Source organism: Spinacia oleracea, chromosome 6 (assembly GCF_020520425.1).
Source record: "Spinacia oleracea cultivar Varoflay chromosome 6, BTI_SOV_V1, whole genome shotgun sequence".
NCBI lineage: Eukaryota > Viridiplantae > Streptophyta > Magnoliopsida > Caryophyllales > Amaranthaceae > Spinacia > Spinacia oleracea.
Window position 1 is genome coordinate 83,578,934 of NC_079492.1, and position 14,993 is coordinate 83,593,926.

The following is a 14,993-nucleotide window of genomic DNA, read 5'->3' on the forward strand; positions in this document are numbered from 1 at the left end:
CTTGCCCAAGGGGGTAAGTCATGTAAATATTTTGTGGACTTTTATTTTTCAATTTGGGTTTGTGTGAATGCTTGTGTTTTGGAAAAAATGTGTTTGGTTTTGTGTTTTGTTTTGCAGGTTGGGTACATACCTCGAATTTTGACTTTGGCGACGCCTCCAGCCTGTCAGAGGAGACGCTGCAAAATGTATACTGTAGCAAAAATGTAGATATGTATTCCATTGTGTATGTAATGTACATTGTAGTGTACCAGGCGTTTTTGTAATGGCCTAAATTGTGTTTTGTAGTTTGTAAAATTGTAATATGTAATGTATATAAGCATGTTTGAATAAAATTGACAATGTTTCCTTGCACTTTGTTTCCTTGAAAATGTGTGTACAATTTCGAGCTTTTGCTTTCTTGTATTCTGTATTGTATACTTCAATCCATCCATCATTTCCTTATCGAATCCATCATCATGTGGGCATCATACTGTCAACATAGCAGAGCGTGAGGGTTGGCCGTTGGTGGAGCCAACGACCCTCCGATGCTTAAGTCAGTATAGAGCGACATGAGAATGAAATGAAATTACGACAGGGAGAGGAAAGGAAAAAGGTTAAGGAAAAATCCTAGACGAAGTCAAGTTGTATGCTTATGTTTGCTACTCCTTTCTAGATGTGTGTTCATATTGGCACAGTGTTGTAACCTGCAAAATGAGACAATGGCGTGAAGGTTGGCCGTTAGTGGAGCCAACGGCCCTCCGATGCCTAAGTCAGTAATGATAATAATATAGTTTGAAAAGAAAGGAAGTAGAAAAGATAGACATGGGGGACGTAACTTCTTTTGTCACTTGTAAGTACGTTTCATCATAGTGAAGTCCGAGACGTTCTCGGGTTTGTGATACGTCGTGCCCACACTGTTGCGTTGGGGCGTCGACATAGCGGCGGCGGATGCCTAAGTTTCTGTGTGTTAGGAAAAAACTAGAAAAAGAAAAGATTCAAGGGTTCAGAAATGGTACAATTTCAGGTGTGTGGCGTTCCAACTTCTTGGGATAGGTGTGTCGTCTTTGTCAACGAACTCGTACGCGCCATGACCTGTTCGTCTTATAATCTGGTAAGGACCTTCCCATGTCGGAGCAAACTTGCTATATCGAGAATCCTTCTTGTTTGGAAAGACTTTGCGCAGAACCCAATCTCCTTGCTGAAATACTCGAGCTCTCACGTTCTTGTTGTAACTATTCGCGACTGCTTGTTGGTAGGATGCCACCCTGATCAATGTCGCTTCTCTGAGTTCATCGACGGTGTCAATGTCGTAGGCCAGGACTGAGTCGTTCATTCCTGATGTCATAAAACTGCTTCTTGCTGTGGGGAGCTCGACTTCGGGAGGGATGACTACCTCGCAACCGAAGACTAGGGAGAAAGGAGTATGATTGGTCGCCGTCTTGGGTGTTGTCCTGTCGGCCCAAAGGATCATGGGTAATTCGTCTTCCCATCTTCCTTTGGCGTCGTCGAGGCGCTTTTTGAGGTTGTTGATGATGATTTTGTTGCTTGATTCGGCTTGGCCGTTTGCTTGAGGGTATCTCGGTGTTGAGGTATGCAAGGTGATGTTGTATCTGCTGCAAAATTCCTTGGTTTTGTTGCTGATGAACTGAGAACCATTGTCGCAGACGATCTCGGAAGGGATACCGAACCGACTAAGGACATTTCGCTTGATGAACGAGATGACCTCGGTATCTCGAACTCGTTTAAATGCTTCTGCTTCGATCCATTTGGAGAAGTAATCAGTCATTGCCAACATGAAGACACGCTGCCCTGATGCTTGTGGTAAGGGTCCAACTATGTCCATCCCCCACTTCATGAAGGGCCAAGGGGACATGATGGGGTGGAGCACTTCACAAGGTTGGTGAGAGATGGATGCGAACCGTTGGCAAGAGTCACATTTCCTGGCAAAGGCTATTGCGTCTTTCTTCATGGTGGGCCAATAATATCCCATGGTAAGAGTTTTGTTGGCTAAGCTTCTTCCTCCGGCGTGGTTTCCACATTCACCATTATGTATGTTGCACAATGTCGACTCGATATCGTCGTGATCTAGGCATCTCAGGTACGGTCCTGCAACTGATTTTCTGAACAATATCCCATGGATTAAGATGAATTTGGAGGCTTTCATGCGGAAGGACTTTTCGTGGGTGACTCCAGGTGGGATGGTGTTGTGTTTGAGCCAGTGTATGTAGGGGTCGCGCCATGAAGGCACTTGATTAGGTGGAGTTTGTTCGGTGATGGGTAGCTTATCTTTGGTGATAGCTGGGTACATTAAGTGGACTACAGGGATGGAAGTGAGTTTAGGTTTGATATTTGAGCCGAGGTTGGATAAGGCGTCAGCCTGGGTGTTCTGATCTCTTGGTATTTGTTGTAGGGTGCATGAGTCAAACTTGTTGACGAGCCTTTTTGCTATTTCCAAGTAAGCCTGCATCTTTGAGTCCTTTGCTGCATACGAACCGTTAATCTGACTGATAATCAATAACGAATCACAACGTACCTCGAGTCGGCGGATACTCATGTCGAGTGCTAGTGATAATCCTAGGATCAAGGCTTCGTATTCCGCCTCATTATTGGTAGCTTTGAACTCGCAACAGATAGACTATACTATGGTGTCCCCTTGTGGCGACTTTAGCACAAAGCCTAGGCCTGTCCCCCGTATTATGGAGGAGCCGTCAGTATGTAGAGTCCATGTCGATGAGGATCCATCATCGGTCAGTATGTTGATTTCTTGGTCAGCTTCGTGTTGTAGGCTTGGGCTGAAGTCAGCCACAAAATCTGCCAGAGCTTGCGACTTGATGGTTGTGCGAGGTTCGTACTTGATGTCGTGACAACCTAGTTGTATTGCCCACTTGGACATCCTGCCAGACAACTCGGGTTTCCTCATGATTGACTTCATGGGATAGTTAGTTCTAACAGTTATAGGATGACATTCGAAATAAGGGCGTAATTTAACGGAAGCAACAACTAATGCAAGGACAACTTTTTCAAGATGGGAGTACCTCGTTTCGGCGCTAAGTAAAGACTTACTGATGTAATAAACATGTAACTGCATGCCGTCTTCTTCTCGTACTAGCACCGCACTGACGGTCGTCTCTGTAACTGCAAGGTATACCTGTAACTCCTCATTGTCTTTTGGTTTGGACAATAGCGGAGGGTTCGACAGGTACTGCTTGAATTGTTGTAGAGCAGCTTCATGTCGATCGGTCCAGCTGAACTTCTCGTTCTTCCTGAGGATGTCGTAGAACAATTTGCACTTGTCGGACGACCTGGAGATGAAGTGATTGAGGGCAGCCACTCTGCCTGCTAATTTTTGTACGTCCTTTTGATTTCGAGGTGATTGTAGGCTGATGATTGCGCGGATCTGGTCAGGGCTGGCTTCGATGCCTCTTTGAGTAACCATATAACCTAAGAACTTCCCAGAAGAGACTCCGAACGAGCACTTGGTGGGGTTGAGCTTCATGCTGTATTCTCGCAAGACGTCGAAGGCTTGTTGGAGATGCGAAATGGGGTTTGAGGCTTTCTTGGACTTTACCAACATGTCGTCGATATAGACTTCCATTGTGTTGTCTAACTGTTTCCTGAACATTTTGTTGACTAGGCGTTGGTAGGTGGCACCTGCATTTCTCAAACCGAATGGCATGATTTTGTAACAATAAGTTCCCCGCTCCGTGATGAAGGCGGTTTTTTCCAGATCTTCCGGGTGAATCAGAATCTGGTTGTATCCACTGAATGCATCCATAAATGTGAGCATTTCATGCCCTGCAGTAGCATCAACCATGGCATCGATGTGAGGTAAGGGAAAAGAATCTTTGGGGCATGCTTTGTTGATGTCGGTGAAGTCTATGCAAACACGTCATTTCCCGTTTTTCTTTCTAACCACGACGACATTAGCTAACCAATCTGGATATTTGACTTCTCTGATTTTTCCCGTATCTAACAGTTGCTGAACCTCGTCGTTGATGATTTGGTTACGTTCTGGAGCAAACTTCCGTCGTTTCTGCTTGACGGGTTTGTGATGTGGGTCAGCACTTAATTTGTGAGTGATGACGTCTAGGCTGATACTTGGCATGTCTTCACGGGACTATGCGAAGAAATCTGCATTGGCCTTGAGAAATGTGATGAGCTCCGACCTGATGTTGTCTGGCATGTCGCACCCGATGAAAACGACTTATTCTGGTTTCGCAGGATCTAAGATGACTTCGTCTAGTCGTTCAGGCTTGGGTTCTTTGTAGCCTGTTGGGTCGGAACTGGACTGTAGTTGCTATAAAGAAGATTTATTGGTGGCTGAGGGCTTTGGTGCTGCCTTGTAACACTCTTTGGATTCTTGTTGATCTCCTTTAATTTCTTGAACCCCCCATCAAGTTGGGAACTTGATGGTCTGATGGTATGTCGAGGGGATGGCCTTCATGTCGTAGATCCAGGGCCTGCCCAAGATAATGTTGTAAGATGAAGGGAAATCAATAACACAGAAATTTACTTGTTGGTTGATTATTTGAGCATAAACGGGTAAGGTGACTTCTCCGAAGGTGGTCTTTGCCTCGCCGCTAAACCCAATCAGCACGGTGATTTCTTGACGACATCTATATCCGGGTTGAGCCCCATCTCTTTGAGGGCGTCGAACATCATCACATTAGTTGAGTTGCCGTTGTCGACCAGGACTCGTTTGATCATGCAGTTTCCAACAGGAATGGATATCACCAGGCCGTCGTGATGTTTGTCCGAGATGTCCCCTGCATCAGATTCATCAAAAGATATAGGGGTTAGATACTTCGCGGCTACGGCTCGGGCCGGTCTGTCTATCTCGTTTTCTCGAACATGCCTCTTCGCTGCAGAATAAGTTAAACCACAGATGTCAGAACCTCCAGCAATAAAATTTACAGTTTTAGTATGAGGGGGAGGTGGAGGAGGTTGAGATGGAGAGTTAGAGTTGTCTTTTTTGACGACGCCACGGGCTTTATCTGACATGACGTCTTTGAGGTATCCGTTCTTCAATAGGTAAGCTACTTCTCTCCTTAACGCAACGCAATCGTTGGTGGTATGACCGATGTCGGCATGGAAATCACACCATTTTGAGGGGTCCTTCTTTGATTCGGGTTTACTGGACTTCGGTGGCCATTGCACAGCTTTCCCCATCTTCGAGAGGTGGTTCATCAGACCTACAGTATCAACACAAAAATAATATTCGTTAATTTTTGGAGGCAGGTCTGGGATGTTTTTCCAGTCGGAGTCGTCGTCATCTTCCACCACTGCTACGTGTTGAGGTCGAGAATAAGGGGCAGGACGATCACTATTTCTCTTGGGGTAGGGCAATCGCCTCTCCGTCTTGGTGTAGTCATTGGTTCCTTTCCTGGAATAGAGAGTTTCTTCCAACCTGACTTGGGCCATTGCTTTGGCTTGAGCGTCCTCAAACGTCTTGCAGGGGTATTTGATCAGATCCCTCCAAAGATCGGTTTCGCCATACAATCCTTGTCTGAACGCTTCGATTGCTTTCAGGACGTCACATTCTGGTACGATTACCTTCTCCCTGATGAACCGAGCTATGTAGTCCTTTAGAGGTTCGTCAGGTCGTTGGACCACACGGTACAGGTCGCTTGTCTGCTTCTCCAAGCATCTGCTGCTAGCGAACTACTGATTAAACATGTTGTCGAGATGAGCGAAAGAGGTGATGCATCCATTAGGTAGGCTAGTTAACCACTTCAAGGCGGGTTCGATCAATGTCGAACCGAACCCTTTGCAAAGGCTAGCTTCCCTCATATGCTTGGGAACTGGGATAGTCATCATTCGTTGCTTGTAGGTTAAGATGTGCTCCCTCGGATCAGTCATTCCATCATACATGGGAATATTGGGTGGGCTGAATCGCTTCGGGATGTCGATTGCATCGATGGGGTCGGCATATGGTGAGTCGGCATAACTGTCCATGTTGGCTTCTTTGATTGGTGTTTGTACTCCTGGGATTTTGTTTATCATGGTCATAATTTGTTGGAGTTGGTGATTGGTGTTTTCGCAGATGCTGTTTAGCACTGGGACGAGGGGACTGAATGTTTCGGGAAGGTTGGCTTGGAGGTGTTAGTAGTAGGTGTTTTGTGGGTATACTCCGTGAGGTTGGTGAGGAGTGAACTGTGACACCACTTGTTCCATGTAAGGGGGCGTTCCTTGGGTAGCGTGGGTACCTGCAACATAAGGGAAAGGAGTTACGAAACCGTGACTAACTGGAACGACTGACCTGTTAAGAGGAGTATATGGAGAATAGTTTCGAGAAGAGTCTGGTCGCATGAGGGTGCTTGGGAACACTGCTTGCGGCGCCTGACTGGCTAAAGGGACCGCCATCAACTGGGGGGGCGCTCCTGGTGCTGAAGTGACTAGGTTGACAACAGGCTGAACAATTTGCTGAGAAAAGAGTTGATCCCATGGCATTTGAGTCGCCGGTGTCGGTCCTTGCGCCAGGACTATGACGGGCAGGGGCATCGACATGGTTACCATTGGGGGTGGTAACGGACGAGATGCCGGAGCGGAGGTGGGAATCGACTTCATGGAGGATGTCGTCATGCCGACCAGGGATGGGGTGACCCGGGTAGCTGTTGTGGCGATGACGGCCGTCGATGTACCTGCAGAAGACGGTTGAGTTGGTGGCGGGGGAAGCCAACTCGGGTTAAAGCGGGGCTGATTTGGCAGCGGGTCGAACTCGCGAATCTGTTCGAGGATTGGGCCTCCTGGTTCGCCAAAAGGTATATGGAGGGGATGGTCCGGAGTAGCGTCGAGATCTAAACAGCGGTTTAGACCGGAGGTGTCTCGCCGGTACTGGAACCTTGACCCGGTGGCGATGGAGGCGGTGGATCTGACTTGGGAGTGCAACGCTTCGTTTTCCTTTTGGAGGATGCTGTTGCGCTGCTCCATGGCTTCGAAGCGACGAGTGATATCATCGGATGAGCTAGCATTTCCGGCCATGGTGATTGGAATGGTATTATCAAGCTGCTTTTGATTGTCAGCCCCGCGGTGGGCGCCAAATTGTTTTGGGAAAATTCTACTTAGAGACGAACTTGCCTTGGTGATGGTGCCACTAGAGGAAAAAACATCATAAGTTGCCCTTAAAATAGGCTTGTAAGTTGCCAATTACAAGGGCAACATATGGGGGGGTCACTTTTGTGAAATTATCAAAAGTTGCCCTTAACAATGGCAACTTATAATCTTATAAGTTGCCCTTGTTTGCAACAAGAGCAACTTATGTGAAACTTATAAGTTGCCCTTGTTGCATACAAGGGCAACTTGTAAGCTTCACATAAGTTGCTCTTGTTTGAAACAAGGGCAACTTATAAGCTTCATATAAGTTGCTCTTGTTGCAAATAAGGGCAACTTTTGAGTTTTTTTTTTTTTAAAAAAAAAAATCTGCAATATAATTCCTGATATTTTGCAATATAAAATTCTGCATTATAATTTATAGAATACTGTTTCACCAAACATCATCTTGACATTCCTCAAAAATGATATAAATTTCAAATTTTCCAATAATATTACCGAATTAATTCAAATGTAATTAATTAAATCGATAAATAACAAAATAATGTAAGAGTCACGGATAACTACAAGCCTGCTCTATTTATTACACTGAGAGTAGTTCACAATCGTTGAATTAAGTAGCCCACTTGTCTCGAACTTCATCCAACTCCTCTTTGGTAAAGGGCCCCTCCCTTGGAATTGTGAAAACCTTTAAAAGAGCAACGTACATGCAAACCAATAAATTAAATTAAGTTTCATATGCGAAAACATAAATTATATTGGTCGCGAAAACAACTTTCTGAGTGTACTAAGATTCATTTCAAGTTCTTTATGCACATCTAAGGCTCACTTAGCTCGATATAGATCATATTTGGCCAAAAATGGCATTTTCGATCCCAAATATCAACAAATGAACCTAAGTACACTTTCTAAATCTTTTTCATGATTCATATGATTATTTATATTTTTATAAGACTCATTTCAAGTTCGTTATGCACGTTTATGGGTCATTTGGGTCGATATAGGTCATTTATGGCCAAAAATGGCATTTTCGATCCCAACTATCAACAAACGAACTTATATTCAAATTCTAAACCTTTTTCATGTTTCATATGATTAGTTATATGATTATAAGACTCATTTCAAGTTCGTTATGCACGCCTATGGGTCATTTGGGTCGATGTAGGTCATTTATGGCCAAAAATGTCATTTATGGCCAAAAATGTCATTTTCGATCCCAACTACCATCAAACGAACCTATTTCCATATTCTAAACGTTTTTCATGATTCATATGATTAGTTATATGATTATAAGACTCATTTCAAGTTCGTTATGCACGCCTATGGGTCATTTGGGTCGACATAGGTCATTTATGGCCAAAAATGGCATTTTCGATCCCAACTACCAACAAATGAACCTATTTCCATATTCTAAACCTTTGTCATGATTCATATGATTAGTTCTATGTTTATAAGACTCATTTCAAGTTCGTTATGCACAACTATGGTTCATTTGGGTCGATATAGGTCATTTATAGCACAAAATGGCATTTTCGATCCCAACTATCAACAAACGAACTTATATTCACATTCTAAACTTTTTCATGATTCATATGATTAGTTATATGATTATAAGACTCATTTCAAGTTCGTTATGCACGCCTATAGGTCATTTGGGTCGATATAGGTCATTTATGGCCAAAAATGGCATTTTCGATCCCAACTACCAACAAATGAACCTATTTCCATATTCTAAAGCTTTTTCATGATTCATATGATTAGTTATATGATTATAAAACTCATTTCAAGTTCGTTATGCACGCCTATGGGTCATTTGGGTCGATATAGGTCATTTATGTCTAAAAATGGCATTTTCGATCCCAACTATCTACAAACAAACTTATATTCAAATTCTAAACCTTTTTCATGATTCATATGTTTAGTTATATGATTATAAGACTCATTTCAAGTTCGTTATGCACGCCTATGGGTCATTTGGGTCGATATAGGTCATTTATGGCCAAAAATGTCATTTACGATCCCAACTACCAACAAACGAACCTATTTCCATATTCTAAACGTTTTTCATTATTTATATGATTAGTTATATGATTATAAGACTCATTTCAAGTTCGTTATGCACGCCTATGGGTCATTTGGGTCGATATAGGTCATTTATGGCCAAAAATGGCATTTTCGATCTCAACTACCAACAAATGAACCTATTTCCATATTCTAAACCTTTTTCATGATTCATATGATTAGTTATATGTTTATAAGACTCATTTCAAGTTCGTTATGCACGGCTATGGTTCATTTGGGTCAATATAGGTCATTTATGGCACAAAATGGCATTTTCGATCCCAACTATCAACAAACGAACTTATATTCACATTCTAAACCTTTTTCATGATTCATATGATAAGTTATATGATTATAAGACTCATTTCAAGTTCGTTATGCACGCCTATGGGTTATTTGGGTCGATATAGGTCATTCATGGCCAAAAATGATATTTTCAATCCCAACTATCAAAAAACGAACTTATATTCAAATTCTAAACCTTTTTCATGATTCATATGATTAGTTATATGATTATAAGACTCATTTCAAGTTCGTTATGCACGCCTATGGGTCATTTGGGTCGATATAGGTCATTTATGGCCAAAAATGGCATTTTCGATCCCAATTATCAATAAACGAACTTATATTCAAATTCTAAACCTTTTTCATGATTCATATGATTAGTTATATGATTATGAAACTCATTTCAAGTTCGTTATGCACACCTATGGGTCATTTGGGTCGATATAGGTCATTTATGGCCAAAAATGGCATTTTCGATCTCAACTACCAACAAACGAACTATTTCCACATTCTAAACTCTTTTCATGATGAGAATAAGGATTAAAAACCTAATACTAAGTATATTAAACATGTAAAGGGTTAATAATTCCTATTTTGGTTCATGAGTTAAGAGTTGGGAGCGAAAAAGGCTATTTTTTTCAAAATATGACATGTAAGGATTGAACGAGCCTTAAATGTGCATAAATTGACCAAAGTAGATGAGAATGAGGATTGATAACCTAATAGTCAGTATTTTAAACATGTAAAGGGTTAAGAATTCTTATTTTGTCTCATTAGTTGAGAGTTGGGAGCGAAAACTCCTGTTTTAGTCAAAATATGACATGTAAGGATCACATCTTATCTCCCTCTTCCTAGTCCCTTCTACTTTTTTCTTTCCTTCGAACAAAACATTTGGCCTCTCATACAAATATACTCATCTTCTCAAGTATGCTAACTTATCCTTAGATTTAGGCAAAGCCAATAACAGTAACGGTATTCGATGTTAATTCTACAATCACATAAATCATCATAACTAGCATTTGATGTTTTGATCAGATAAGTTGTTGATCTACTACTGCTGATCTGATCAGCAGCAGATCAACACCAGCAGATCTGTAGCTGATCAGATAAGAGATTGCTCAGATCAGCTGTTGATTAGCTGCTGATCTGATCAGCTACTGATCTGTTGCTGCTGATCTACTGTTGATCAGATCAGAAGCTGATCAAATCTGCTGCTAATTTACACTGTGAGTACTAGCAAAAAGTGAAAAAGCTTATAGTGCATTAGGTGCCACTCCTGAACTGCCTGTAGGCTTTTGACCTGGTTAACAACAGAGCCTCACATCTTTTATCATGTTGCATGTCCTCTCAACCGAACGCTCTTGACACAAACTGCAAGTTGAAATATTACCAACCAACTTTACAATGATTGTAAGCAACAATTTCTTAAAGGAGAGCAAATGGAACCAACATTAGCACAAAACTGAAAGCACGTAGTAGGTTCCCTTTCTAAAGTAAAGTGTACTATCACAATTTTCAACCTAGTTAAAGTAATAATGTGTAGGTATCTAAAAAATGCCCCATCAAAGATCCCATATTTATTATGTTTGTGTGTGTTTTTCTTTTCGTTTTTCCGAGTGTTAGGGGTAAGAAAGGGGTGATAAATCCATCTTGTGCAAGGAAAAACAATCTGGGGTTGTATTTTTGGACATATTTTTTCGTAATTTCATGACTAAAATGGGTGGAATTTCTTGCAAAAGAATATCCTTTTAAGATTGGATGGTTTCCCAATCTCTGAGATTGGTTATCATGACTTGAGTTCATAAGGGGTATTGAACTTGTTCTCTTTTTATTTGTTTGCAGCAACAACTATGGATCTCCACCGTCATTAACAACTCCAAGCAACCCGAACTCACCATTCCCTGCAAGTTACGGGCCTGATAGCCCACCTCTTGGAAACACTCTTCCGGCAGGTACACCGGCTCTGCGACCCCACATCAGTTTCATCATCCTGGTAGTTTTCTACTTCACAGGAAAATTAATTATGGGTACATGAGTTTCATGATTTGATTTCAGAAGGTTAACAAGAATCCTAGCTAGTGGCAAAGTAAGTTATGCTCTTGTACAGATCTGTTAGACCTACGAGAAGAGAACGGAATATGGTAGTGACTAGTGAGTCGGAGTTTTACATTAGCTTAGGAGTACTTAAAAAGTTAGCAATCAGAAATCCAAGCCACAACATTAGTTGCCAACATTATTCCCTTTGATAATGGGTGCAATTTTTAGGGAAGAGAGTTCCTACTTGGCTACTTCCTTTAGAGTGTAAACCAGGTGAGAGTGGGTAATAAAACAAATGAACCAGTCATGGGGAAAAGTTGCACACTGAATTAGTTACTACCAATGACAACACATGAAATTACCATGCGCAGACAAGCCATCCGACTAAAAGCCAAGATATTTGCTACAGCATTTTCTCATAAAACACTCCACAACAGGTTGTTAATAAAAGTACTGTCATTTTATGCTGGACAGTAAAAACAGAAGTTGTTTTCGGTATTTACATACATTTCGTTAAGGAACAATGTATATCATATTCATAAACCTCTATGAGGTACGTGTCCCACGCTGCCACAGTCATTTTCATCTAAGTAGTAAACTTCTGGCCACACTCACTTTTGAGTTTTGACCAAGATAAATGAACATCTACCAGGAGTAATGACATCCACATATCACTCCAACCACCAAGAGAATCTAGTAAATAAGATATTCAAATCAAAAGCTCAAACCGAGACGTAATCCAATCCCGAAAAACGTCTCAAACATAAGCTATCTTCAATCCATCAATACTACTAATCCGAGTTCATACGAGTCAAAACCTTCAAAATTCTACTTAGATACAGTTTTTAGCAACGTCATCATGATTTCATCATCCAATTTCGTGATCAATACTAATTCAATAACAACTTCCTTTGGCCCAAATCCCAACATTTTCAATCATTTTCATATCAATCATTGAAAAAAATACGAAATCATTAAAACAGAAAATCACCCACCTGTCATTCCAGTGGCGAGCAGCCCTAGGAATTTCGTGATTTTGAAAAGATGTGAAACACTAATTTGATCCAAAAGCTTGTCCTCTATGTAAATCCACAAATTAACAGTTGGAATTGAAATTGAAATTTTCTTAATTTGCGACTACAGTACTGCTACAATCCAACTTAATTACTTATCAATTATCATACGATCTTATAACAAGGGAATACTAAAAGTTCAAATATACATTAAAATAAAATAAAAGAGTAACTTGACCTTAGCTCTTCCTCAGAGTCTAAATCAATACTCCGTATCATCTTCATCAGAGTCACTGCTGCTACTTTCTTCTTAGGCTTCTTCTTCTTCACCGCCTTCTGCTGAGCTATCACATCCTCATTCTTTAATATCTACTGCTTCTTCGCGCTCATAGCCTTCTCAATTGAATCTTCTGCGCCTCTCTTTCCTAAAAACAACAAAAGAATCAACCAATTTAGCAGAAATCAACAAAAAGTCGAAAAAAAAAACGAAATTTATATAATTTCAGCAGAATCAAAGTACTCATCGGAACTTTCCAGATTGAACGACTACAACTGGAGCCGCAGTGACCTGTAACATCAAAACAAACAAACCAAAAATACAGGTCTTTTAAACACCTGCAAACAACTCATACTACTACAGCAAACACCTGCAAACAACTCAACAAGCTCAACACAAAGCAAAATTCACAAACACTTGATCAACATGAAATATAAAAATGACACCCAAAATACAAAATCAAATCGAAGAATTTCAGCAATCAATCAAATAAGTGCTGAATTTTCTAAAGCCCCAATTAACACCAGACATAAATCAAACACACCAACATCAAATTAACAAAATAAAGTCATTGCAAATTGACCCAAAAAACAACAAATTGAGCAAAGCCCAGGAAATTGAAGAGGAGAACCTCGTCGCCGGTGAAGATGACGCTGAGGAGGACACAGCTAGACTCGGGCTGCTGCTGCGACGAACGGCCGGCGAAGATTGACTGCGAAGAACGGCCGACGAAGAGTGACTGAGAAGCCGGTGTTGATGCTGGCCGGTGGTGATGTTGGCCGGTGATGAATTCTGGAGGAGAATTACGTGAAGCGGTACGTGTATGTTAGGGCAGAGTGAAAAATGCTGGCCGGAGTTAAAAATGCTGGCCGGAGTGTACTGCGAGAGAGAAAAGAATGAAGGGGGCCAAAATGTTAGGGAAAAAGTTGCGCTTCACGTTTAGGAGGGAAAATATTTCAGAATTATTTTTTTTTTTTTTTTTTTTTATTTTTTAAAGGTTGCACTTGTTTGATAAGGGCAACTTTTGATGAGCCACTTATAAGGATTTTTCCTCTAGTTAACAATCGATCGAGCTAGATAATTTAGAGTAACGAGAGCAAGTTGCAATAGCATGGAATAATAGTATGGTTTATTGCTTAGAAATCGTATATGTAAACTGACAAAACTAAGCCATTTTATAGGCCTTTGTAACAAGAATGTAACGTTTGTGTTTAATTACACATAATTGCACAATAAATACGTAATGAAGGCCGGCTTCATCAATGGTTCGTAACGGTTGTCTTGATCCCAACCGTTGAGAGTAAAGTTAGAACGGTGCTACCATACGCCCTGCTGGCAGCCACGTATGCAATGTTTACCACGTCTGTCCATGTCACCAAGAGGGTATTTTTTCCCCCTAACAGCGCTTTACAAATATTGGCCATTTAGTTGGCGCTTACATAATAATCTATTAGGGATGGCTTTTAGCCACTTTTTTCAGTCTTTACAGTGACGCCTTCAATGAGGTCCATGGGGTTTTTTTCTTCATGTTTCCTCTTGACTCCTGCTTCAGCTTGCTCCTTTTCCATGCTGTCGGGTTGAGGGTGATTAGATAGCAGTCTCGTGCCTGTTGCTGATCGCCGTGAATGGTCCCTATCTTTCCATCATCACATACATACTTTATGAGCATCAGGTGGGTGACTACTACAGCCTTGATTTTGTTCAAGGTAGGTCGTCCCAAGATGACATTGTATGCCGACAGATCCTTGACAATCAGGAAGTTCACATTCATTTTTCTACCATCAGTGCGCCCTCCTGTTCTCACAGATAATGAAATGACGCCTACAGGGTGTATGACGCTTCCTCCAAAACCAATGATGGGATAATGGGTTTTTTCGATGGTCTTGGATCGTGAGCCAGACGACTCAGACATTCCACATCATGATGTCGGACAAGATTTCGGTGTCAACAAGTATACGCCTTACCCTCATATTAGAAATCTTGATTTCTGTGACCAGTGGGTCATCGTGTGGAGTAGCTATTCGTCCACCATAGGACTCACAAATTTCTATACTTGGGAAATGATCAATTGGTGACTTCCCTGAGAGCATTACTTATCCCTGTAGACGCCTACTTTTGTCCCCATTCCCGAAAGGGAAGGCTCGATGATGAGAACATAAATCTCCACTTGGCAACGCATCTCCTATAAAATAACGAATCTCAATCACCCTTTCATTTCAGCCAAAGCTGCTATTTATAGAAACCTGCTAAGAATAGTAACTGTCGTAAAAGGTAGTTGTTAAAAGTGGCAA

The 14,993-nt window shown here is 41.4% G+C and overlaps 1 protein-coding gene and 1 long non-coding RNA gene across 2 annotated transcripts; both read right to left on the bottom strand.

The window, feature by feature from the left end:
* Positions 1–4,569: 4,569 nt before the first annotated feature.
* Positions 4,570–5,934, bottom strand: LOC130463318 (uncharacterized). The gene is made up of 5 exons (XM_056832413.1): positions 5,744–5,934; positions 5,269–5,626; positions 5,020–5,148; positions 4,835–4,841; positions 4,570–4,745 (listed from the first exon to the last, which is right to left on the bottom strand). The coding sequence occupies exons 1-5, from the start codon at positions 5,932–5,934 to the stop codon at positions 4,570–4,572; spliced, it is 861 nt and encodes a 286-aa protein (XP_056688391.1).
* A 6,562-nt stretch (positions 5,935–12,496) lies between these two features.
* Positions 12,497–13,932, bottom strand: LOC110802211 (uncharacterized). The gene is made up of 2 exons (XR_002537095.2): positions 13,334–13,932; positions 12,497–12,993 (listed from the first exon to the last, which is right to left on the bottom strand). It is a non-coding gene; the product is annotated as an uncharacterized lncRNA (long non-coding RNA).
* Positions 13,933–14,993: the final 1,061 nt, after the last annotated feature.

Excerpts from the sequence above, each read along its gene's own strand:
- LOC130463318 (XM_056832413.1), bottom strand. The coding sequence starts at position 5,934 with ATGGACAGTTATGCCGACTCACCATATGCCGACCCCATCGATGCAATC. Across the intron at positions 5,627-5,743 it reads GAAGCTAGCCTTTGCAAAGG|ATGCTTGGAGAAGCAGACAA; the intron begins GTTCGGTTCGAC and ends CGCTAGCAGCAG. Across the intron at positions 5,149-5,268 it reads CTTATTCTCGACCTCAACAC|ATGGGGAAAGCTGTGCAATG; the intron begins GTAGCAGTGGTG and ends CACCTCTCGAAG.